The 27,697-nt window shown below is 44.0% G+C and overlaps 1 protein-coding gene across 1 annotated transcript in view; it reads left to right on the top strand.

Annotated features, from left to right (window-relative positions):
- LOC134531753 (carboxylic ester hydrolase-like) overlaps positions 1-23,948 on the top strand; it is a 44,089-nt gene extending 20,141 nt beyond the window's left edge. The window contains exons 6-10 of the mRNA XM_063367630.1: positions 2,461-2,635; positions 15,476-15,654; positions 18,676-18,829; positions 20,861-20,993; positions 23,248-23,948. Of these exons, the coding sequence (XP_063223700.1) occupies positions 2,461-2,635; positions 15,476-15,654; positions 18,676-18,829; positions 20,861-20,993; positions 23,248-23,437 (831 nt within the window). The 3' untranslated portion in view covers positions 23,438-23,948. The remainder of the gene's footprint in view (positions 1-2,460; positions 2,636-15,475; positions 15,655-18,675; positions 18,830-20,860; positions 20,994-23,247) is intronic.
- Positions 23,949-27,697: the final 3,749 nt, after the last annotated feature.

Genomic DNA, 27,697 nt, shown 5'->3' with positions numbered 1-27,697 from the left:
GCTATAAATGTAAATATAACCTGCACATATAGCATAACTTGTAAGATAGCTATTGAATTATATTAGCAATAGACTTGTATGTCATGCATTAAAACATCTCAAAAATCAATTCACCCCCCTCCCCCACTTAGTGCTTGTGCCCCAGGAGTTTGGCCTCTGTGCTCCTCCGGCCGCCTTCTTGACGGTCCTGGTTGCCCCCTGATTACTGCTGCACTCCAGCGGCAAGGGGTGGAAACGTGCAACACCTACAACAAAAAACAAAACTTTGGCTTGTCTTACATCATATCTGACATGTTAAAACTATATACTTATAGGGGAAGGGCGTACAAAATGACATAGTACTAGTTAGTTGTAAAATCAGTCATAAAATATTTATTTACTATTAATTTTGAACACTTTATACGGCTTTATATTATTTGGTTCATGCTTAATTAAAATTATATATGTATATATCAATCAACTTATATCAATAGCAAAAGAATAATGAATAATTTTTAGAAACTTGGATAGAAACCATTTTGTCCACCCTAGGCGTGTAAAATGACATACGTGGTGCGGACAAAATGGCATACCATATTTGTACGAGAAATCAGTCAGGAATTATTTCGCTATGCAGAGTTCACAAATTAATCTTTTCGTTCTGTTTTGGCACATCTGCACATGCGACTGAAAGTGCACCAACCATTTATTTAATACAGCTGTTGTCATCCAACCTGATTCCTTTGCAATGTCGAAACTACCGGTTGGAGCTTCATCTATCAACTCCCGTTTCATGATTTTTCTTGGATGAATAAAGCACGGCAGGATAAAATGGCCATTTACACTCATGCAACAGTCACATTAGATCCCTTTTCAGCACTAGTTAAAGCCTCAACTTGCTTATGCCCAGTAGTAGCAAACACGTTTTGAGGTCTCTGAACTGTTGATAAAGCTGACTCATCGACGTTGTAGAACCTATGCGGAGAAATGTTATTGTTCTGAATTATGTCTTGGTAGGTGTTAAAATACAGTGCTACTTGCGGCTTGTTGAAGGCTTGGGCTCTCGCAGCTGAAGTAGCTTCTGGTTTTCTTAAAGTTATGTCCGGGTGTCTGCGTCGAAATCCAGCTAACCATTCTTTGCCTGCCATTTTCTTTTCTTCATTAAAATTATTAGGAATATTATTCACATCTGCAAATTGGTTGGCTAATTCCAGAACTTCCTTCCGTGTAGATCCAAACAACCTCGTTTCCAGTAGCTTAATATGATCAACCAGCTCTCGTTCCATCTTATATGTGAAAACACTCTTGTACCTACCCATGCCTAAAACAATAAGGTACACGATTAAATGTGCTTTTATCATGCTAACAAGCCACGAAAGTCTAGAAAATATTAAGTAGGTAGATACCCATACATTTTTTTTACTAAGACTTTATTTTGTTCCAGTGAATGTCTTCTAAGAGTCGATTGTGGGACTTTCAACATTTTGGAAGCCATCAACCAGCCCATATCATTTTTTTTTCACAGCTTCAATAGCCTTTTCCATGGAAGATTTATCCTAACCCTGTCGGTCTGTCTTTCAATAGTTGTGAGGCATGTTGTTCAATTATCTGAAAAAAGAAATAAATAGGTGGGTCAAACAACATGGTATGCCATTTTACCCGAACAAGAGGTATGCCATTTTGTCCGACTTGTAACCTTTAAAATTAGAAAATAATAACTAAAAATATTATATGAATTTTGAGATTTCAACACATTTTCAGTTATTTAGTAAGTTTAAAATGAACTGAAGACAATAAAAACAAATTAAAGTGGAAAAATACTAACTTTTATGGAGAAACAAAATCCATCTGAGTAAAACTCGTGATTGCAAAAATCAAACAAACAAGTGTCCACCTCACGCGGCCGAACGGCCACTACTGGCGATGCGACAGGTCGCGACAAATAACTAAACGGCCATCTAAACATTATTTTCTGAAATAATTTGTCTTTGGTTTCAAAGAAAAGGGAGTGTGCCATTTTACCCGCCTATGTCATTTTGTACGCCTTTCCCCTACATGGAAATAATGTTTATTATTGCTCCATTCATTTGTAGACATCCGGTATTTTCAGTTAGGTTATTATATTTGTAATAATTTTACCATCCCATTTTGTCTTAACTTATAATTACCATCATTATCATCTTTTTGCAGTTCCCAGCCGCCTGTCTTCCCCTCTCTCTTGGTCTTCACTTTTCTTTCAGTCTTCACCTCTTTCCTTGCATTTTCTTCTCCATTTTAACCACCTGTCCCGTGTTCACCCTCTTGGAGGTTTTCTGTGTGTATGTTTGTATTAAGTAATCATGCCCGTGGCAATAGGTTGAAAGTATTATCCTCTGAATTCTTCAATGAACAGACATACTATAGTGGAAGTGTTGAGAATCTTGTTTGAAATAATAGCAACAACCTATGATGACCCGATTATCATTCAGTTGTGTTCTGTAGGAATGGGACTGGCACCCGCATGTTCCGTTCCGGCCAGTCATAGAGTCAGAGGTGCCTGACGGAGAGGAAGCGTTCCTAGCCAAGGACCCCAGAGTTGCAGTGGCACAGAAGGACATAGCACCCGTGCCTTGGATGACAGGACTCACGTCCGCAGACGGGGCGCTCTTGGCTGTCGGTACGTCTGGTCATCGTTTACGGTCGTGAGCAAATATTACGTTTGCGATGCAGACCTTCTGCAGTTACTTTTTTGTGGAAGCAAGAAATGAGCTTTGAATGAATATGGCAGGTTTATTTAGTTGCTGAACATGTTAAATGATAACTGTTAATAGATATCATGTCTCATGATCTGGATATTCTAATAGGGTAAATCTTTAATAATTTATTTCCTTGTTTCTGTTTTTTTTTTATGTGTAAACATCTTAGCTCTTGGTAGACTGTATTTGGTAAGAGTAATTTCACATGAAAAGGAAGTCGATTGGAACACAGTGCTGCCATTTATGAAAGTCTCATAAATCTTTAATGCTTTCATGAACATCGCAGAATTTACACCTCACAAAGGCATTAAAAACTAAAATGTTATAATAGTAATATTAACCTTCAATAATTTTTATATATTATAGTAGTTATAAAAAAATTAATAAATTAAAAAATATGCATCTAAATTTTGACAATCCATATTTAAATTTAAAATGTAGAGATAGGGCAGTGTTCGTCATACTGTATAGGTATAGACACAAAAATTCATTAGCCTACATATATTCAACGCCATGTTGAATAAGAAACTTTGTGAAAAAATGTTTACTGTTAAGTCTTGAATTTTGAATAAGCTCAGTAAGGTTAACCCATTTGCATCTACAAGCGTACTAGTACGCAGCTGTTTTTCTGGCTGATAACACCATAGGCGTACTGGTACGCAAAATGGCTAATCTGCCCGAAAAACTTGAAAAAAATCCCTTTAGAATGAAAATAAACCCTCAGAGTAGCTATGGCAAAGGTATATTATCGTGAAACTTGAACTATTTTTAAAAATTTTTTTAAAGAATAAAAATATAATGAAAATAGAAAATAACTTTAATAATGATGATGTATAAAAAAATGTTTATGGATTCCATGATATGTCTAACATTAAAGTGAGTGGATGCAAATGGGTTAAGGTTTGTTTGTAGGAAATATTTACAGACCAATTTCTGTCATTTAAGCAAAAACAAATATACATACATATATTTTGTTTTATAATGTGTTTTTTAAAAATTTTCAGGTTAATTTTTTTCAATGCATCTATTGGACTGAAACTTTTAGTTTGAAAAATACCTAAACTATAGTGCCACGTTTGTAATGCTTTAGAGAACCAAAATTTTTTTAAATATATGTAAAGCTATATTTGTTAGAGCATAATTTTCCTGGTTAATAAATTATCGGTAGATATTTTTTAAGTTGCGATTATAAGGTTGACGACAGTCGTCGTACCCTCCCAGATACAGAGGCCGTACCTGGCCACCGACGCGGGCCTGAGGGGGCCTATTTTCCCCCCCAGTGAACCCCAGTGTGTGCGACGGCCAGGGACGCACCCGCGTGCGCCCTAGCATGCCAACGAGTGTTTTTTCTATGTGACTTTATCTTTTATTTCAGTGTGTATATATTTGTAAACGATTAAGGGATTTGAATGTGTGTAATTAACTTATTTTATTTATTATTCATTGTGCAAGTTCGCTGTGTAATTAATGTCTCGTGTATGTCTTTGTAAATAATTCAATAACTTTTTCTGAAGTGTTTCGCCGTAGTATGTAATTGCAGCCTGGCGCGCCGCGGGACGGAGCTCTCTCCCACGCCGGCCGATTTTCCCCTCCCTCCCCGCCACCCGCGGGCGCCGGCCCGCGGGCGAGCGGGGAGAGGCAGTCGCGTCCTGGTCTCGAGCGGAGACAGACGTGTTCGTTGCTCCGCGAGCCGCGCACGTTGCGCTCGGGATTGAACGTTCGCTCAGTCCGCAGTCGGTCACGGCAGCTGAGCTGCCACCGCGAATCAGCTTAGCATTGTTAACTTACGAGTCATCGGGAGACGTGTCTAGCGGGCAGTTTCTACAACGCGAACGTGGTGCTACGAGTCTCTGAACTTTTCGCCGTCCACGGCACATTACGTAACGGGCCGCGTATGTACAGCGTTCCGTCTTCGGGCCCTTTCTCACTGGGTCAGCCTAGCATTGATAAACTTTACGATTCGCGCCGAAACGTATTTGAGAACCGCCCCGTCATCAGGGAGTCCGTGTCGCCGTGGTAGGGCACTTGTTCCGCGACGGTTCCGCCAGGCTGCGGCAGGACCTTATAAGCGTTAATAAAAGACGGCTCGTGAAATTCGTTAATGCCGTGTTCTGCTTGCGACAACCTTCCAACATTCCTCGCAATCACTTCACTCTCCCTCCAGGTCCCGCCTTTCCCGGTCCCGGCCACGTTGGCCTGGACCCACACCTCTCCGACGAGGGCAGTACGGGCATAACAGGACATTTATTTCAACGGGAAAACGGGGACCTGAAGCCGAGGGACGTCATTTGGCGCCCAACGTGGGGCCGTAAGCATACGCAAGCGCACGCAAGCGCACGCAAGCGCACGCAAGCGCGCAGGTGCAGGACAGAACGGAAGCAGGTGCGGCTGCGCGGCGTGGGAGCGGCTCGAATTCGAGACGTCGCGCCGGCGCGCCGGCGGGAGATAACGCAGCGCGGGAACGGCGCGAACACGAGACGTTTCGGCGAGAGATAGCGCGTCGTGGGGGACAGAAATACAAGACGGCGGTGCAGCGGTATCCCGGACTGAAGATAACGCGCTGGGGAGGATCGTATTGTATTACTGGGGGAGATTGTGTTCACGATCCGCGGATCAGTAGCACAGGAGGACAGGATGGCGTGGAAACAGGCGGGACAAGAAAGATACGATCTAATCAGTTTCGAAACGGACTTGTGTGAGGAGGGAGACTCCGCGAAAATGGACGTAAAAAACGAGGTTTGCGGGCCCGGCGGCGCGGCCGAGGGCGCAAACAGCACGGACAGCACAGTTGAGGACAGTAAACGGGAACAGGGGGACAGGCACGCGGACGCAGATGGGCCGGTAGTGCGGTACGTGAGCACGCAGTTTGAGTTGCCAGAGTTTGCGGGGAAAGACAACGAGGACCCGCGGGAGTTTTTGCGGGAGTGTGAACACCTCCTAAAACTGTACGAAGTGCGACGGGCGGAGTGGACGCCGCGAGTGGCGGGACAGCTCCGCGGCGAGGCAAGGAACTGGTGGTCAATGGCCGGGAGTTTTGATACCGAGTGGGGACATTTTGTGCGCCAAGTCAAAACTAGGTTTGATAACGATCAGGCGCGGGCAATGTGTTTGCGGACATTTTATTGCCGAAACCAGGAGGAGGACGAGAGTGCAGAGCAGTTCATTTACGAGAAGTTACGCATGTTCCGCCGATTGGGGACAAGTGGGGACGTGAGTGCGGCGTTGCCAACCATTGTCGAACAATTGCTGCCAGAGTTTCGCCCCTTCATGAGGACGGCTGCTGGTCGTGACACGGAGGAGTTCGTGGCCCTCGCCCGCGTGATCGAACGTGACATGTCGCAGTGGAGGACGGCACTCAGGGGCGCGAGAGCTCCCCGTGCTCGCTCGGGGCCGCGAGGGGTCACCGTCACAGAGGTCACGGACAGTGACTTGACCGTGGTGAGCTACGCCGGCGGCGCGGGACCGCGCAGGACAACAGACCGCGGTGGCACCAGGGAACGCCCGGAACCAGCTGCGACAGGAGGAGGACGTCACGAGCGGACAGATACGAGAGAGAGGGACGAACGTCCGCCGCGATGCCGTTTTTGCCCGGACGCGTACCATTGGCATCGCCTCTGCCCCACCAGAGCCGCGTGGGAGGAGGCGCGCGAAGGCAACACGTCGCAGGCGGGAAACGCAGGACCGGGGGCGGAGGGACAACTGGGTGCCGCTCCCCGGCCCGCCAGCCACCGGCAGTCCCAGTAACTGACAGAACACGTCGACCACCACCGGCGCCTACCGCACTAACGTCCTGTATGCCGCCGGGAAGCAGGGGACAACGGGACTACTCCTCATCAGCTGTCCCCATGCCGAGGCAACTGCGGGGACAGCTGACTGCCGGCGCCACCACCGCGGCCCTGAGGCCGGGTATACCAGGGCCGGACCAGCCGCCTCGTCGACACGCCGTCGACGGGGTGGACAACCAGAGCGTCAGCGCAGGCATCCCGCCGGCCATCTCCGTGCAGGGACAGCTGACTGCCGGCGCCACCACCGCGGCCCTGAGGCCGGTTATACCAGGGCCGGACCAGCCGCCTCGTCGACACGCCGTCGACGGGGTGGACAATCAGAGCATCAGCGCAGGCGTCCCGCCGGCCATCTCCGGGCAGGGACAGCTGACTGCCGGCGCCACCACCGCGGCCCTGAGGCCGGGTGTACCAGGGCCGGACCAGCCGCCTCGTCGACACGCCGTCGACGGGGTGGACAATCAGAGCATCAGCGCAGGCATCCCGCCGACCATCTCCGGGCAGGGACAGCTGACTGCCGGCGCCACCACCGCGGCCCTGAGGCCGGGTATACCAGGGCCGGACCAGCCGCCTCGTCGATACGCCGTCGACGGGGCGGACAACCAGAGCATCAGCGCAGGCATCCCGCCGGCCATCTCCGTGCAGGGACAGCTGACTGCCGGCGCCACCGCCGCGGCCCTGAGGCCGGTTATACCAGGGCCGGACCAGCCGCCTCGTCGACCTGTCGTCGACGAGGTGGACCACCGGAACGTCAACACGTCGGCGCCGGAGCGAGCCGCGGACCTCGCCGCGAGTTCCCCACGCCCGGACGGCCAGGTGGCCGGGGGCGGGGGGGGACAGACGACTGCACAGCTGGGGCAGGTCGGCCCCGAGGAGCCGGAGCTGCTGCGAATTCCTGTCCGCGCTAACGGGCGGGAGATGCTGGCCCTGGTGGACACCGCCGCCAGCCGAACCTACATCGCGGCCCACCTGGTGGGAGCGGAGGCAGTGACACCGTGGAGGGAGCTGGTGCAGCTGGCCACCAGGGATGCCGTCGTTGCAGCAGGGGGCATCACTCAGGTAACAATGAGTATCGTTGGTCACGTTAGCCACGTCGAGGCCTGGGTGGTCCCCGAGCTCCGCGAGGGGCTGATTCTGGGGGTCCCATGGCTGCACGAGGTCGACGCCACCGTGGAAGTACGAGCTGGCCGGATGCACTTCGGCACCCAGGGGCGCTGGACGGTGTACGGCGTGCACCAGGTTCCCCCCAGTCCCCCTCAGTCAGTCATTCGCCTAGAAGACCTTCAGCACGGTGTTCCAGAGGAGTACGTCGATGTCATCAACCATGTCCTCACCTCTCAGGCACAGGTATTTGCGGCCGCGGACCGGCTACGACGGACAAACGTGACGGAGCACCGGATACCGATGGTACCGCACCGCCCTCCCTTTGAGAAGGTATACGGATTTGGCATCCGGGAACGGGAGGCCATACAGACTCAAATTGACGAGATGTTACGTGACGGGGTAGTGGAACCCAGCACCTCCCCGTATAACTCACGGGTGGTGCTGGCCACCAAGAAAGACGGAAGTCTACGCTTTTGCGTAAACTTCAAGGCGATAAACAAACTGACCATTCCCGCCCCGCCCCCGCAGATCAATATCACAGACGCACTGGCAGGACTGGGGGACGCCACTATTTTCACGACACTAGACTTAAAATCAGGCTACTGGCAGGTGCCGGTATGTCTGGAGGACCGCCCTAAGACGGCATTTACGGCACCAGACGGTCGACGTTACCAGTTCTGCGCCATGCCGTTTGGTCTCATGGACGCCCCTGCCACGTTCCAGGCCCTGATGGTACGTGTTCTGGATGGGTACATTGGTGAGTTCGCCAGTGCCTATCTGGACGACGTTATCATCTGGTCCAGGACGTGGGAGGAACACGCGCACCATCTGGCATTGGTGCTAGAACGTATGGCCAGACACGGACTGACGTGCGCCCCAAAGAAATGCCACATTGGGGCCACGGAAATAGAGTTCCTAGGACACATAGTGACGGCGGAGGGGTGCCGCCCCCGACCTGAGCAGTTGGAGCTAATAGAGGGAAAGGGGGCACCGAAGACCAGGAAGCAGCTCCAGAAGCTGCTGGGGCTGCTCAACTGGCTGCGGTCCTTCGTCCCCGACTTCGCCACGGTGACGGCCCCGATGACGGACCTACTGTCGCCGAAGACTAAGTTCCGGTGGACCCCCGCCGCGGACGAGGCCTTGCGACAGGTGAAGCGCCGGTTCAGGAACTGTCACACGCTCTCACGCCTGGTGCCCAGCCGCCCCATCTTCATCCAGACGGATGCGAGTCAGGAGGGGATGGGGGCGGTGTTGTACCAGATGGATGACCGGGGCGAGAGGCGCGTGATCGAGTACGCCAGCGCCAAGTTTGGGCAGGCTGAGCGGAAGTATCACGTGAATGAGCAAGAGTGCCTTGCGGTGGTCTGGGCCCTACAGAGGTACCGTCACCACGTCGAGGGCCGCTCATTCACGCTGAGAACCGACAGCCAATGCCTCCGCTGGTTGGACTCCGCTCAGGGCCGGAAGTCTAAGTTCACTCGGTGGGCCATGCTGATCCAGGAATTCTCGTTCACGGTCGAGCACATTCCTGGACGTGAAAATCAGTTGGCCGACGAGTTGTCCCGGAATCCGGACCCTGAGAATGAGTTCCACGACGACCAGGGCTGGGAGGAAGTGCTCCTCCCTGAGCGTGAGCGCGGGGTAGAGGACTCGGTGCCGCGACCGTGCGCGTTGTACGCGCTGACAAGCCCCACTGCTCCTGCACCTGACGCGCGACCCGAGACTATGACTGACCTGCTGGCGTGGGTCCACGCGGCGCAACTCCGGGACCCCGACACCCGGACCCGACTGACAGAGTGTGGGGAGGGGGTGATACCGGGCTGCCGGAGCCTGAACGGGGTGCTCCAGACCAGGGGGGCTCACAGGTCGAGCGGGTGGCGGACCCACGTGCCGCCCGAGGCCAGGCGCTGGGTCCTGAGCTACCTGCATGACCACCCCCTGGCGGGACACCCGGGCGCGGAGCAGACGCTGCGTGAGGTCAGACGGACGTTCCGCTGGCCTGGCGACGCGGCAGAAGTAAGACGCTACGTGCGGGCCTGCCTGCGTTGCCAGGAGCGGAAGTCCAGGCGACCCGACGGCAAGGAGCAGCAGGTCCCACGACGGCCCCGGAATCCCTTCCACACTGTGGCGGTGGATATTATGGGGCCGTATCCTCGCACGTCCCGTGGTCGGCGATTCATTGTTGTGGTCACGGATGTCTTCACCCGCTGGGCGGAGGCGTTCGCAGTACCAAACGTGAAGGCCGGCACCGTGATTGCCCTGCTCGAGCGCGAGTTCTTCCCGCGATACGGGTACCCCGCGGTCCTGCTGACGGACAACGGGGTGCAGTTCACGGGGAGAAGCTGGCGAGTGTCCTGCGCGGGTTGGGGGGTGGAGCATCACACGACGCCCACCTACCATCCGCGCGCGAATCCGACCGAAAGGCGGAATCAGGACATTAAAACTCAGCTGCGCATCCGGTTGGACGAGGACCACACCAAGTGGGACCTGCACCTGCCGACGCTGCTGTTTTGCCTGCGCCGTCGGACGAACGCGGTCACGGGCCATTCCCCCGCTGAACTGGTGCAGGGCCGGAACCTCGCCCTGCCCGGGGAAGCGCGCGCAACCCCCGACTTGCACAACATGACCACGGACGATCTGCGCGAAGACGCCCGACGTCGCCAAGCTGACTACCTGACTAGACGTACGCCGCAGACGCACCAGCCCCCAGCACGACTAGAGCCTGGCCAGCAGGTGTTTGTTAAGTGTCATCACCTGTCGGCTGGCGAGCGGGGCTTTTGCGCCAGTCTGGCTCCTAAGTGGGCGGGGCCACAGGAGATCGTAGACAGACTGGGCACCACCTCGTACCTCGTGCGTCGCGCCGACGGACGGACAACTAAGGTGCACAGGGACGACATTCGACTGATAGGCGACCCGCACGACGAGTACGACCACGACGACAGCGGACCAGTGGACGGTGACGAGGCCGAGGATGACGTCACCGAAGGTGTACTGGCCGACCTCGGCGCCCCTGTGGTGGTACCGCCGGAGCCGGACCTGGGACGTCGACGGGGACACGCCCACCCCAGGTCACTGCGGGGGGTTGGCAGGGACGTTGACAGGGACGACGACACACGGGACGGGACCGATGACAACGTCGCAGTAGGAGTCCTGGTCGACCTCGATGACCCCGTGGTGACGCCACCGGAACCGGATCAGGGACGTCGACGGGGACACGCCTACCCCGGGTCACGGCGAGGGGCAGGCGAGAACGCTGACGGGGACGGTGACACACGGGACAGGACCGATGACAACGTCGCAGTAGGAGTCCTGGTCGACCTCGGTGACCCCGTGGTGACGCCACCGGAGCCGGATCAGGGACGTCGACGAGGACACGCCCACCCCAAGTCACTGCGGGGGGTTGGCAGGAACGTTGACAGGGACGACGACACCTGGGGCACGACACATGGACGGGCCCCCACGACGACACCGACTCAGCCTCCTACGGGGGGACAGCAAAAGGGGAACGGTGGTTGGCAACTGGCAAGAGGGGGCGGGGAACGGACGCCCGTCAGAAGGGGCGGAAGGGGTCCGCGTGGCGCAAGCATGGCAGAGCTGGAGCGCTTCGTGGACCGGGTGCTCCCGCCTGATGACGTCAGCGCCTACGCCAACGACACTGATGGACCGCTCATCGAGGACGTAACACATGACAACACTGCTCAGGGCGACCTGGTCGACCTGAGTGAACCAGTGGTGACGTTGCCGGAGCCTACCCAGAGACGTGGACGGAGGTACGTCCACTCCTGGGAACGGCGGGTGACGGGGACGGACGTGAGCAAGGACGTGACAGACGGGGTAACGGTCCGGCTCCTCAGTGGGGAGGGCGATGTCGACAGGGCCCAGCAGGTGGTCCTGGACTTGCCTTCCGGGGAGCCGAGGATGACCGCTCACGCGGGGAGGGGACCGGCGTTGCGCCGGTCCACGCGTGAGAAGACGGCCCCCCACTACCTCCGGGACTACGAGTGGGGGAGTCAGCGCAAACCCCGCGACGTAAGACAAACGACCGACGGGGGGTTACGCTGCAGCGTGATGCAGCTCCTGCCCCAGTTTGCCCGACCCGGACGGGATGACGTGACGAGCTCCGACGACCAGACAAGTGGCCGGACGCGGACGCAGCTGCCGGTCTAGGTCGGCGTCGGGGGCCAGGACGGCCTCGGGAGAGGGGGGGCATATGACGACAGTCGTCGTACCCTCCCAGATACAGAGGCCGTACCTGGCCACCGACGCGGGCCTGAGGGGGCCTATTTTCCCCCCCAGTGAACCCCAGTGTGTGCGACGGCCAGGGACGCACCCGCGTGCGCCCTAGCATGCCAACGAGTGTTTTTTCTATGTGACTTTATCTTTTATTTCAGTGTGTATATATTTGTAAACGATTAAGGGATTTGAATGTGTGTAATTAACTTATTTTATTTATTATTCATTGTGCAAGTTCGCTGTGTAATTAATGTCTCGTGTATGTCTTTGTAAATAATTCAATAACTTTTTCTGAAGTGTTTCGCCGTAGTATGTAATTGCAGCCTGGCGCGCCGCGGGACGGAGCTCTCTCCCACGCCGGCCGATTTTCCCCTCCCTCCCCGCCACCCGCGGGCGCCGGCCCGCGGGCGAGCGGGGAGAGGCAGTCGCGTCCTGGTCTCGAGCGGAGACAGACGTGTTCGTTGCTCCGCGAGCCGCGCACGTTGCGCTCGGGATTGAACGTTCGCTCAGTCCGCAGTCGGTCACGGCAGCTGAGCTGCCACCGCGAATCAGCTTAGCATTGTTAACTTACGAGTCATCGGGAGACGTGTCTAGCGGGCAGTTTCTACAACGCGAACGTGGTGCTACGAGTCTCTGAACTTTTCGCCGTCCACGGCACATTACGTAACGGGCCGCGTATGTACAGCGTTCCGTCTTCGGGCCCTTTCTCACTGGGTCAGCCTAGCATTGATAAACTTTACGATTCGCGCCGAAACGTATTTGAGAACCGCCCCGTCATCAGGGAGTCCGTGTCGCCGTGGTAGGGCACTTGTTCCGCGACGGTTCCGCCAGGCTGCGGCAGGACCTTATAAGCGTTAATAAAAGACGGCTCGTGAAATTCGTTAATGCCGTGTTCTGCTTGCGACAACCTTCCAACATTCCTCGCAATCACTTCACTCTCCCTCCAGGTCCCGCCTTTCCCGGTCCCGGCCACGTTGGCCTGGACCCACACCTCTCCGACGAGGGCAGTACGGGCATAACAGGACATTTATTTCAACGGGAAAACGGGGACCTGAAGCCGAGGGACGTCAAGGTTTTATAACTTTTCAAGTTTACAAAATGTATTCCAGGATATTTTCACCTTGACGACTTCGGCTCATGGCTGTAGCAGTTTCTGCAGGCATGTGCATTGGACTTTCACCCCGTAAATTTTCAGTTGTTAAATGGGTGTTTATTTCATCACATTTCTGGTGCATTATAAATTTCACTGTCAATGCGCCTAAAGAATGAATAACATCAAAAGTGCAGGCGATGATAATTACGGTCTAGTGTAAAATGTCAAAATTTCTGCATTGAGGCATTTGCATGCGACACATTCAGTACTCCTGTAATTTAGCTAGCCCTGAGGAGAAATCAATATGTAGTACCATTCTTGTTAAAGAATTATAGTTAGGTTTCAAAAGAGCTAAAAAAAAATAATAATAATTTTTATTATCTTTGAAAGATTTGTGCAATGGGAGTGCATGACTTGATGTAAGTTTTTGGACATACGCCATTGCTAAAAACTTTTTCTGTTGAAGGAAAACTAAAAAATAAAAATAAAGAAATATATAAATAAAACCCAAAAAAAAGGCAAAAAAACACAAAATTAAGCAAAAAATTGCTGTTGTCAACAAGGATATTTTGTGGTGTTTATATTCTTGTTGACAACAGCAATTTTTTGCTTAATTTTGTGTTTTTTTGCCTTTTTTTGGGTTTTATTTATATATTTCTTTATGTTTATTTTTTAGTTTTCCTTCAACAGAAAAAGTTTTTAGCAATGGCGTATATCCAAAAACTTACATCAAGTCATAATAATTTTTCCCTACACTAAATACTTTCCGTATATTTATTCTGCTCTACTTTATTTTAAAGAACTTTGCATTAAATTTTGGTGTCTGAGTTTCATATTATAAATTTATTTGCAATATGAAAACATGAATTTGATTAGATGTTTACACATCGCTGGCAAGTACTGAAAGTCTCACTCACATTTTGAAAATTTTTTTTTGCATTAGTGGGTGGTATATGCTTTATAAGAAAATGTGCATTACATTCTAACACTTTTAGTTGTTTGGCACTGCTTTCAAGATGTACCTAGTAAAAACAATTGAAAATAACTGTTAGAAATTTAACACTATTTTTACTAATAATGTTTGCAGGCTTTCACGGCCATTGTCTGAAGTAGCTTGGCTTCTGGGTTTTAGCCGCATCCTTGGCGAATAATTCACCAACATTTCGGTCGACATTGCAGTCGCCCGAAACGTCGGCGAATTATTCGCCAAGGACACGGCTACAACCCAGAAGCCAAGCTACTATTTTTACTAACCAAAAGAATTTTTAGTACCAAAATATATAGTTTTTTTTTTTTTTTTAAATCAGACCTTTCTTATTTTAAATTTTATATGTACAATTTTTTTCCTTCTTTTATTTTCTATTCTAGTCCAGCATGGGTAACAATAAGTTATTTCAACCTTAGCTAGACGTATTGAGTTTTGAGTGAAGTGTGTAGGGCCTAGGCCTGTGGAAATATTTGAAATTTCAAATATTAAAGCAAATGATTTATTATTCATTTTTTATTTCAAATACTTACACATTAAAATAACGAATTTTTGATTGTATTTTAATTGTAGTGAAATTGTTACATATCACATCGTGTAACTATCGACATTGAGATTGAGTCATTGTACATTATGAATGTGTATATACTGAATTAAAATATATTAAGTGGTATTATATAAGTAGCCATAAAATATTTAAACATGTGCAAATTTGAAAGCAGAATGGCATAAGTTCAGATAGCTGAACAATCTCAATCTGGGATTATTTTTATAAGTTGCAATAAGCAAACGTTACACAGTTTACAACTACTGCAGAAAGATCCCTAAAAATTGGAAACAATAATTTTTTTTTTTGTATTTATAACCATTAAGTGAAATATTCATTGCCATTGCAGGAAGCCATGTACAAGTATTTGTGAAAATATGACTAATGAAGTACCATAATAATGTTTTTAAAAATTTCCCCCTTTCTTGCTACGTAAATGCAATACTCATATTTGAGAATATGTGGATATTTTCACGGGAATTTGATTTTTATATATATATAGACAGACTTTATAAACAGTTATTAGATAGCACAACACTCGTTTGTTTTTCTTTTTTCTTTCTGTAATAGCTTATTACAACTTGTTTTAAATCCCTACCATTGTCCATACTGTATAATAATTTTTCTTTTGTATTCTTCATAAAACTATATTTTTCGATCAATAATCTCACATTGTATGTTAAAAATTAAATCAGTTGAGTCTTAATTAAAATGTTCATGATTATTATACTAAGAGCAATAATTTATTAGATAACAAATGTCCTAGACTAAGTAAAATACAGTCATCTTATAAATTATTATGTAGTGCAATTGTAATAAATCTATTCAATAAACTACCTATTGTAGTTCACTCTGTAAGTTACAAACTTTAAAGAAAAATCATGACTGGGGTTGTTATTGAACCTTTTTAACATTTGGATTAATTTGTTGTCACTTCAGTGTTTTAATGATTGAATTCAAACTTTGTTTTCATGTTACGGTGTTAATATTAATTAGATCTTTTTTTTCTTTTGTAAGGAATTTTCCAAGATGAGAAGCTTCTTAAAGAATTGAACGATGACTTTGATCGTATTGCACCAATCATCCTATTTTACAGAAACACTTCTAACAGTGTTGATGAGATCACCAAGAAAGTGCGGGAATTCTATTTGGGAGAACAGCCTATTGACAGCAATGCTGTTTACGAAGTAGTTGATGTAAGTGTTGTTTATTACGTGTGTCTATAAAGTATTTTTTTGCGCTCTCTCTCTCTCTATATATATATATATAAATAATATGTATGTATGTATGTATATGTATATGTGTGTATATATATATATACTTACACATATACATATAGTATCAGTAGGTATCGAACTTGAGCCAGCAGATTGCCAAGCCATGTGCTTGACCACTGTGCTACACCCCTGACTTGACAATACTTAAAAAAAATATTTTCCTGAAACATCACTTCAACTTAACTAACAAATTCAGAAAAAATTTAAGGCATTGGTACAGATTAGGCATTTACCAAGCACCCAAACAAATGAAAAAAAAACAGTAATCTGGGGAAAAAAAATTAAAAAATTGAGACAAAATTAGGAATACTGTTATATTTTATACGAAACTCTCATTTAACACAATGTTAATGATGGGTTCAACTACTCTTAGCGCCGTTAGTTCGCAGGCTGCTGCGAGCTTCACTGAGTCGACTGAGAATGTGATAAGTTGCCAAACCTATCTATGTGACCAGGGTTCAGAAATGCTGAATTTTAAAGAATTATTTATGTTTGTGTTTACTTTCTTTTAAAGTTTTACCTAAATAAAGCATTATTTCTTACTGAATAGTTATGAGGTTGTATTTACGTAATCAGGTAGGTCATTGTTGGCAGTTGCCATTTGAGGTGCTTGCAGCTTGGAAATGCACACTAGGAAAGAAGCCTGGTCTAGTGATGCAGCCAATCTCCTGAGCATATATGGTACGTTTCAAGCTGAGTATGTTCCAAGTAAATAAACGAATATTTGGTAATTAATACTGTTACCAACTAATATGAAGAGAAATGGGTTCGTAAGGGATAGCCCTATTAAATTCTATTACAGTTTTACTAATTACTAATATTTACATTACTAATAAACAATTGTACTTAAAAATGTCTAATAATCACCAATCACTCGAACTTAAAAATTTTTATTCGCAAGTCACTCAATTTCAAGATCCTCAGTTCGCACTCTTCGCTGGAGCTATGCTCAACAATGGTTCACCCCTTACCTCGCGCCTGTCCGCGCACAGTCTCACGCCACTCAGTCGCACTCTCTCAATTCCGTCACTCCACATCGCGTCGCCCTTGAGGGGGGGGGGGGGGGGGGGGTCTCTCACCCTCTTCGCCGATGTCTCACTTCCCTTCACTCGTGGAACCCTCCGAACTCTCGGAATTCCCGCGGAGGCCAGCGTCGCTGCTTATATATCCAAGGTGCTCTTCTCGGACCGACGAGAGCGGCTGTGATGAGTCGCGTCATCCTGGGCCAACCCGACGCCCGAAACATCGAGAAATGCTGTGTTTATTAGCGCCACTCCGCACTGCGGCCTCGGGAAATCAGCAGAATTCTTAGGCCACTAATAGGGTTATTGACAGTGGCCTGAAGCGGGACGGTACGAGGGGAGCGAAAGGGGGCAAGGGGGTAGCAGGACCCTTGTATTCCAACCAGGCATGCGTGGCATGCCTTACACCAGTGGATGGTGCGTGACTTCAATGGCCGTGCAGGGCCGCCAGCCAGCTCCGAACTTGGCGTGTGTCATGGTGTTGTCTGCACGTAACAATACAATCAAATATAGTAATTTTTTAGTAAATAACTATGCTAAGTAAAGCTAAATAAAATAGGTTGTGTAAAAAAACATTTTTCTTGTTATCATAAATTGTTTCACAGAAATTTTCTAACAGACTTGTGTGTAATCAATCTTTGAAAACTTTATACCAAAATTACAATAGTCCATTTCCTCTGCCCGTTTATTATTCGTCCCTTAATCACGTGATCTGCAGCCAATAAGATGGCCAGAAAAATTTAGACCGCCTGCCAAAAGCATGGCAATCTCATACTTTTGTTGGATGGATAGATGAAATTATAACCTCCCAATGTCTGCAAGGTTGTGGTGTGTTACTTTTCTTAACTTACATTTGAAAAATTTATTACAATTTTATTTTTTAAACAAAAAGCTGTACGAGTAACAGAATGTTATTAACAAAATGTGGTAACTCAGTAAATGTTAAAATAAATACCAGAGAAAAAAAAAATTGGAGCCTGATGACGGAATGAATTATACTTTGATAGCTTACGTGATCATCAAATTAATTTACTAACTCAAAATAATTTTTTTGAAATTTTATTTTTCTCATCGGTTATTAACGTTGAAATTTAAAAACATTAACACAGGCGTTTGAAGTGTAAATAGCTCGGTGAACTGACTGACAATGGACGGGCAACGGATGGATGCGTCGGGCTATTGTAATCCCAGCATGGTCAATGTTAAGAGACTGCAGTAAAGGGTTATGTACACAGGCTGATTGTGTGGGCAGTACGTTTTGCAACTTCTGCACCCTAACTGCAACCTAACAGTGACTTGGTGTTCTTATTACTGGAATTAGTACTCAATTTACTGCAACCAAGTTGTTCTACCTGAACTTAGGTTATGCATACCAAAACAATGGGAAAACAAAGTAGGAAAACATTGTTACACCTTAAAGCAAATTTTTAGGTTTATGTACATAATTTTATAATAAATATTAAAAAAAAAAATAATAATGCCTTATAATTGTTGGTTTATGTATAAAATTAAATGAAGGATTATAAATTATTGTTACTTTAAACATTTTTAACAATAATAATTGCTTTTAGTTGTCGTTATGTATGCGAGTTTAAATTATACCCTTTGTACTTGAAACACCCACGTTTTCCCCTCTACATCCACTAACACCATTGGGTACAGAAGTTGCAAACAATGCAACCCATGTGAACATGCGAACATTTTGGAACTCTGTTCTGTTGTTGTGAATGTTAAACAATTTTTATATTTTCGGTGAAACTATTTTTGTCTTTACATGCTATCAGTTCAACATGTTGATCCCTTATGATTGCCTTTTTTATGCTAGATGTTGAAAAACTTTGTGGAAACTGGTACCTACCTACATTTAGGATACTGTTCTGCTGTTAATCCGAGTACATTTTTCCCTTATCTTGCGTAGATGTTCACCGATGGCTTCTTTACGGCTGGCTTGGACGAGGCGGTGAAGGCACATGCTACAGCTAATGTGGCTCCTGTGTATTACTATGTCTTTGACTACCGTGGCACGCATACGTACGCATCTTTTGTTGGTGATGCTACCCTTAATGACTATGGTATGTAGCCTTTTGGAGTTATCAGTGTCTATGTACTTACTATCCAAGAAAAAAAAAAAGAAAAAAAAAGAGGCTTGGAGTAAATGCAGAAAAAGTTAATTTTGAATCCAGAAACTTGTCTGCATACAAGTTAAGGTGGACTCTGAAGAATCTGTCCATTACCCCTCCAACCACCATCATTTCATCCTTCAACCTGCCGAGTGATTCATAACCTGCTGAGCGATTCATAACACTCTGCATGCCCGTCATGATTTGCATTTTGTTGCAGCCAACTGATGAGAAGTCTTGAATTTTGGAGAAAAATTCTCTTGTAAAATTTTTAGATAATATTTATAAGGTTTACAAACAGTTTGAACGAATTTGATAGTTTACTCACTAAGAGAGTTATTAATTTTTTTATCTTTCAACCCCTGTTTTTTTCTACCCTTTACAGTAATGGTTGGTTGTATAAAAAATTATTTTAGACAAAAGTTGTAAATTATATTTTAAGGTTTTACAATAAACAATAACAAATTTAATAGTGTACATGGTACGGATTTTATGATTTTTTTATATTTATAACCCTCCCCCCTCTTTTTCTTTTTAACCCTTTGCAGCAGTGATTCATCTTATCAAAATTTTTTCAGACAAAAGTTTTAGATAAAAATTATGAGATTTACGAACAGTTCAAACGGATTCAATTGTGTACCAACTAACGGAGTTATGAATTTTTATGTCCTACAACCCTTGATTTTTTCACCCCTAGTAGCTATGATTGGTTGTTTCAAAAATGTATTTAGTCAAAAGTTTTTGGCATTACTCTGAGTTAATTATGTTCAAACGGAAGTACATTCGTCATATTATGGGAGTTATAACGATTCTGTTTTTCAAAAATTTTCCCCCATTTCTACCCCTATGTCAGATTTTGCCCACTGATGAACTCAAACGAGATTTTCTATTACTAGATTTTATGTTTTAGTTTGGAAGTGATTTAAGGAAGTTATCATGTCCATAAAAATGTGAAGTGTGTGCGTGCATTTGTGTGTGCAGGGGTGTAGGTGTGTGTGTGTGTGAACTTTTAAGTTGATGATGGTTTTGGGGTCTTTGGACCTTGAAAAGAAAAACTATATAAAAATTTTCCAGAAGTGCAAAATGGTAACAGCTACAATAGGTAGTCTTTCTTCAAAATCTACTTAATAATGTAGTAGTACAAGAAATAATAAAATAAGGAACATCAATCATATACAATCTATGATCCACATGAGTTATTTTTTTCTTTGCGTCAGGTGAATGAGTCAAACATGGGAAAAGTAATAATATTAAAATGGCATCTTACAGCTCGCAAAACCTATGCAAATTGTAAGTTTCCATAGGAAAATATAGAGTCTTATAAGGCAACGATAAGGAATCTACACGTGCCTAACAGGGTACTGATCATGGGTGTAAAAGCAACACAAAGCAGAACTAACAGTTTAACAAAGATAGACTATAAAAATTTAGGAAAAAACAAAATTTGGACTGTTGGCGATTACAAGGTAATTTAACAACATAGGAACTAAAAGATTAAGAAATGTCTTTAATGCCAGTAGAAATCATACGTTACAGCAAAGTTACAAAGTAAACATTTACTTACACCCATGATTGGTCCTGCAGCACTGTCATCCATTAGTGTATCACTCGTTCCAGGACCAGCAGAAAATAAGAAAGAGGCGTGCGGGGCGCAAGCTTAAAAAGGCTTTACAATAATTACTTCACGAACATGAAATAGTTCCCTGTAAAGGGAAGGGTGGTAAAAGTGGAAAAAGGAGGGGAGGTTCAGGAAAGGGAGGGGGAAGAATGTCCAATAGTAGCAGATACATAGAACTAGGCGGCAACGAATCAAGGGTCGTTGCAATATCTTCAAGAACATATTTGCTTTTAGTTTTTTAACATTTGTAAAGTAACATTGTTTTCAGTTAAACAGAAGGTTACTTAGATATGCAAAATATATCTTAATTTAATCTAGGTTTATAGGAAGTTTTTATGTTGTATGTATGTTTTTATTTGTTGTAGGTGTGTGCCATGGTGATGATCTTTTATATCTGTTTCCATTTGGTCACTTTTTCCCTGGAATAATACCAACTGAAGATGATGAAAAAGTGGTTGATATTCTGACAACTTTGTGGTCAAACTTTGCCAGATCTGGGTAAGTTAAAGAAAGCATTGTACATAATTACTTCATTTGTGAAATTTAAAAAAATAAATCACATACATTTAAAGTAAGTAAATTGGTACTTGTTCAAATAGTATTTGATAAAGTCTTTGTGAAATAAGTGCTGGAGAGAAAGTGCTAGAATACAGGATAATTCACAAGCAGATAAACACCACTCATAGAGATCATCCCTTATATCACTTGGAGCAAAATATGCCTGCTAATTGTGGGGCCTTTACCCAATATTTACACAGTAATTTTAATCATTAATAAAGTTAGAAACATGATAGTAACCCCTTCAAAAGTAAATACAGCGATGTTTGATCAGAGTGTTGTTTACAGTTGAACATCACAATTATGTATAACAAGCTTACAAAAAATATTAGAAATTGTTTCTGTTTACTTCCTCACACTTGGCTGCTCGCTCATGTACCGCACGTGTTGCTATACGTGACTGCACACTGCTTCAAGCATCATACAAACAAGTAGTTCCTCACGTGTTTGTGCTGCTTTTTGGTAAATAAGGTCCTTCATCCATATCCATGCCAGGTATATAGCCAAGGGGAAGTCCGAGGGTTCCGCACCCCAGGGACGTCGGAACGTTTTCATGAGTGGGGGGGCGAAAAGATGTATCACACTTACCTCAGTCCTAAAGCGGGGGATCCGGGGGTCCTCCCCCGGAAAAATTTGGAATTTTAGATGCAAAATTGTGCTTTTTAATGAGTTTCCGAACCAAAATATTAAATATACCATTCCAAGAATTTGATGACATAGTATGTATTAAATACTACTCTGACAGTAGATGTAGTACAATTTAAATAAAATACCATCTAGGAATTTGCAATCATTTTACAGTATATTGACAATCATAAAATTGATTTTCTAATCAATGTGATTACCAATGCAATGTTTGTAACTACTGGTTGAGAAAAATACTACTAAGACCAAACTTTTATTCTGGGAAAAGGAGGGGGGTGAAATGCTACTCTCGCCCCCCCATACATAACAGCACGGGGGCCACTTGCCACTGCTGCCACCCCCTCCCCCCTCCTTTTCAAGGATTTATATTAATGAAAAAAAACTACCAACAGGACACGATGACTGTCGGAGCGCCGAAATCCTTCTACAGTAGCGGTAGATCACTTCGGCTCCGGAACTCTGTTCTGAGGCTGTCGATGATTCACCAAAGTAACACCGTCCTCCAATTGTTGACTAGTCGAAGTCAATCCTTAAATCTTATAGCAAACCCATAACAGCTGGGTTTCGACATTGTCCGTATTGATCTTGATAAGTCAAATACTAAACGAACCAGTGAAGTCATATGTTTGTGCAAATATAGTTCTTGTAACTGGTTTCCACTTCAAGTGCACTTAAAGGTGAACACTCACAACGGTTCTGATCGAGGTCAGTTAAAATAGTTCATTTATTGTGACTCAAAGTTCATTTCCCCACATATATTCTTGCACATACACAAAATAAATTTATTTTCCAACAACACACAATGCTTAATTATAATTTCTGTCGTTTCATAGACAGCTTCTTAGTAGTTCAATTGAATATATTGTAGTAGTGAAGCTCATTCAAGACCAAACGCTTCCACTTATGTCAAAAGCTAAAGCAAGACCCTCTGTTCCAAACTAAAATCTTTCAGTACATTGTCTTTTTTTCCATGCTAATATATTCCTAACATAACAATGCTCATAGAGCAATACATTACACTACCAAAAATAATCATTTTGCAAAGACAAAATGCCTTACGAGTAAAGTATTTACATTATTATGGTTGTAGTTAAATAAAAGATCAAAATTTGTAATATTTCTGTGTAGATATTTCTCCACAGTATTAGTCATCTTTGTTTAATACATGTAGAATAAAATGTTTTGAAGCCTCAGTATCCTTGAAAATATACTCAAAAATATTGTTTATATTCATGAAACCTATAATTTTGTTCAATTATATATATATATATAAATTTTTAGTTGTTTTTTTTTTTTTTTTGTAAATACTATATTCAAAGCATTTATTGTTAGTTTCTTCGTCACATGCTATATATTTTTTTTATTAGTCACTGTAGAAAAAAATATAATACCCAAAATTTTTTATATAGCTAATGCAATATTGATTCACATTGTCTGGCCCTCGGGTTAGTTTCAAAAATGATATATGTCCCTCTAAAAGAGTAAGTGATTGGTCATCACTGGTATAGAAGAAAGGTAAAAGTAATGTTTCATCTGTTTTCTTCTCAAGGAACCCGACACCCGAAGCCACGGACCTGATACCCGAGCAGTGGCAGCCGGCTACGACCGGGGAGCAGAACTACTTCCACATCAGCTCCGAAGTGTTCGCGAGCACCGACCTGCTCAGAGAGCGGGCAGAGTTCTGGGCCTCTCTCCCCATCAGGGACAAGTACCTCACTGCAGTCAAGGATGAGCTGTGACAGCATCTCGCAGGGTGGGAGGGTAAAACATATCATGTAACGAGACTTGGGGAGTAGGAATCAAACAAGCTTTGGATTTTATGAATTGATTAATCTGTTCACCACGAAGAAAACCTTGCAGCAAGCAGGTCGTGTCAACAAATATGATTGATTCCTTAGGGATCGAAGTTATTTCATGGCATAAGTGCCTCAAAAACATTCAAACTTTTTTTTTTTTTTCATTTTTTATAAAAATGCTTTTGTGCATTCTTAGCTGCATATAATAAAATGTAGACAAAACTACACTAAACTATGTATTTACCTGATAGAAGTGTACTGCATGTCCCTGAAAATGAGTCTCATGCAGAATGATTAATGACTAATGTACTGTGAGGTCATTAGAATTCTGTAATACTCAACTGTGATTGATCAAACCATGCTAAGCATAATTGTTGATAACTTCTTTTTTTCCAGCATGATTGAAACATCATTGCTACCGAATTGTCAAAATAAATTTACTAATGCATTAAAACTCGTGTTTTCTTAAGTTATTTGACTTTGAACACAGACCATGTGCTTTTATAATTGAAAATGTTGCTTACTTACCATTTGTAAAATATAAACATTGATGGAGAAAGTATATGAAATATTTTCAGCCTTTTTTTATCTCTTATGACTTTATTATAAGATGATGATACGGGGGGTGAAGAGTATATGGAAGCACTGAAAGCATCACTTTACCTTTTTATTTCTGTCAAATAATATTCATCCTGATATACAAAAAGCTTAGTTATTTTCTTTGTATTAAAAGTCTGACTTTTGATTGTTCAGCACTGAGCGCTGGGAAGCTTTCGTAATGGCCAAGCGGTAAGCGGTTTGCTGACGTCTGGCAACATTCCGTGCTTAGTAGCAACTGTGCTAGGGGTTGGCAGGACACTGGATTTATGAATGGGCTGGAAGAAATATAGATGCTAACATACTACACTAAGTAAGCTAAAATGTGACCTGAACCTTGCAAGCAATCTGGAAGTAAAAGTCTTTTGAATAGATAAAATGCAACTAAAAATATTGTTTTCACATTATGCTGTTTACTCTGGTAAACTACCAATTAACGTATAAATACATATTGTGCTTTCAAAGGCTTTTTTAGTGAAATTTTTGACACTTTATGGTATTCTTTCTTTCCTTTATAAAGTTTTTCATGTGGGAATATATGTGACTTGACTACAACTACTTGCAGTCACATTCTTTTTCAAAGGTATGAACACATATAGTGTTGCAGCAGGGCGGCTCCAGGATTTATTTTTGTGAAGCCAAGACTGTACCGCATGGGTGTATGCAAAGTTTTGGTAGTCCGGGCCGTACCAGGGGTTTGCCCCCCCCCCCCTGCATATCAGAGGGTGGACCGTGAAATTTTTAAAATTCAGTTGCAAAATTGTAAGTTTTGTGGCTTTTTGAGGGTAATTTATTTCTTTCTGGAGTCCAGTACGTGTAATATATTAATTATAAGAATTATTATAAATGTATAATTGTACGTCAACAAAATACACTTTAATACCTAAAAAGGTCACGAAATTAATTGTTAGGATTAAACCTGTGTTAATATAAAGTGAATATTAGAACACCACTCGTACGTTAATGTAAAATGTTACAAATTTGAAGGCGAACGTATACATAGTTTCATTCCATTGCAAACTTCCCTTCTCAGAAGGGTAAATGATTACAGTTTGTAATGAAAATAAGATTTACTTTTCTTATAATTTTCTAAATAAACCTAACATTTAATATGAATTGTGTAAATTTGTACAAAGTCTTATTCCCAATTTTCAATTTTTTAAATGTTGGGTAGGCCTGGGCCCACCCGGTGTACCTGCTACTGTGTTGCAGACCAGATGTATTACTTAACATAATTTGTCATCAGAATTACATGTTCATGAATATATTTATTTTAATACGCAGAGTTCTTGATGGCCGATAATGCTAATGCATCCCACTCATGTGGGGAAATATTCAGTTCCCAATACTGACAGAAATAAACTTAAATATAAACATTGAGGTGTGTGTTACTTTTTGTGCCACAGGAGAAAGTGATTCAAGGATTGTTTACTGTTTCCACCTTCCTTATTCGACGTCATCCAGGGGTTGTGCCCTTCGTGGATCTCTATGTGACACCCCATCTCCCCAGCCCACCCCTCTGTTCTTTTGCTGGAACTACATGTGTGTTGTTTGAACAATGTGTCAGCAACCCAGAGATAGGAAGTAGAGCCAGCAAGATGGTTCTTTGAACCTTATTAATCATAATCGTGTAATTTATTTGTTTTCCCGAAAGTCTTGTTTTCCCAAAAGTCATGTTTTCTTTCAGAAGACATTTAATGAAACTTTGTAACTTTGCACGTATAGCAATTATGGACACAAGCACTCCTGAAGGGCAGCCAAACTTGTCCAGATGAGGCATAATTTAATTAATGTAATATTATTCCCAACATAAAATTACTGAAAGTGTGTGTAGAATAAAGAAACAGGCTGGCTGGATAAATAAACTTATAACTTATTCTGCGACTCCATCCAAATCATTACAGAGAAAAATTAAAAGTGTCTAGAAGTATGAGTGTCTTATTTTGGGACTCATAAATTACCAACTCAAAAATATTATTTGGAGGAACATTAACTAAGCTCACAAAGATTCAACAATTATTATCATTCAAGCACTCAATACTCAAGTGAGAAGATTTAAAATACTTGAACACAATTATCATGGGAAACAGATTCTGATCTCTAAAGGACATTCCTGGTGGGAATTAAATTGTTTAATTGATTAAAAATAAGCATTATAAAAACGTATAAAAATATTTTTTTATTTGTGTTTCTACACATTTATTAATAAAACATAATTTACTATATAAAATTGTCACCATAAACGTTTACTATCAACTTGTGTGTAATAATTTTTCAACTAAAATTCTTCTCGCCTTTCTTAATATACTACTGTTTTCATTGAATTAACTAACACGGGTCTACACTATTCGGGTGTTACGAACTTCTCCAAAATTACTCACCGTGTCGTCACACCAGTTCAATTTCTCTTCCTGAATGTAGGGCCTACACATTATCCTGCAACTCTGCACATTTTGAATGGAACTTCTCTCTCTCTGGCCTGAAATAGAACTGTTTGGCCACATAAAGATTGTAGTTCAATTAGTTCTGGGTGGCCTATCCTGGAAAGTTCGACAACTCTCTGAGGTATCTTAGTTGTTACTTTACAGGCTTAAACCTATCAGAGGCTTCCCTTCTGTTAGGTGTCGAGGAGGCACTTTGAACATCATTCAGAATTCATTTAAAGAATGGTAAAGGAAATTGTACGCCAGCCCCTACTGTCGGCCATTCCCGATGACGTCATTTCCTGTCAGGGGGCGTTCCTGAGCCTGATTCCTTCCTATTCACTACACTCTCATCCCCCCCCCTCCACAAATCCAACAATTCACCACAACCTCAGTGCCGTATAAGGAGTGAGTGATGCTGATACCTTGGCATTTGCACGTTAAGGTGGCTGTTGCATTTTTATGGGTAGATGTAGTCAAAGACTGTAGGTGATTTATCTCTGCTTTTAAGTTCATGAACTACTAATGTGGTAATACAATGTGTCAATGTCCATAAAAGAATACCCCAATTAAAAATTTTAATATGTAGTATCAACTGAAATGTAGAGTGTTGGTTCAATGTCACAAAGAGTAACTCAAACAGTTTTAGATGAGCGCATGCACGAGTACCGCTTAGTTGTTTTCTCGCTTGCAGCACCACCTACGCGACTCCTGATCATGTGGAAGGTTTTAAGAACACGTTTACACATGCGCCCATACCGGCTACAGTGGCTACATGCTTTAAAGCCAGATGACTATGGTTTACATTGTAACTTTGCACTTCAAGTGTTTGAGCAGAAAGAGACGAGACGACAGAGCTCTTTTTCTCTGGCCTCCACGTTCACCTGACATAACGCCATGCAATTTATTTTTACTTTGGGGCTTTATAGAAGATTGTGCCTATGTTCCGCCGCTACCTAATGATTTGCCAGAGTTGAGACACAGAATTGAAGAGGCTATTGCTTCCATTACTCCGGACTTGTTAACGAAAGTGTGGGAAGAATTGGACTTAGGTTGGCTGTGTTCTGTATAACTAAAGGTGCACATATTGAACATTTGTGAGAAAAAGTAGGTTAGTTGTAAATATGTGTTGTAGATAGTGTAAATGAAACTGTTATAATATACCATTGAAAGTGAGTCATTC

This window comes from Bacillus rossius, chromosome 5 (assembly GCF_032445375.1).
Source record: "Bacillus rossius redtenbacheri isolate Brsri chromosome 5, Brsri_v3, whole genome shotgun sequence".
In the NCBI taxonomy this organism is placed as follows: domain Eukaryota; kingdom Metazoa; phylum Arthropoda; class Insecta; order Phasmatodea; family Bacillidae; genus Bacillus; species Bacillus rossius.
This window is presented reverse-complemented; position numbering and strand designations above follow the sequence as displayed.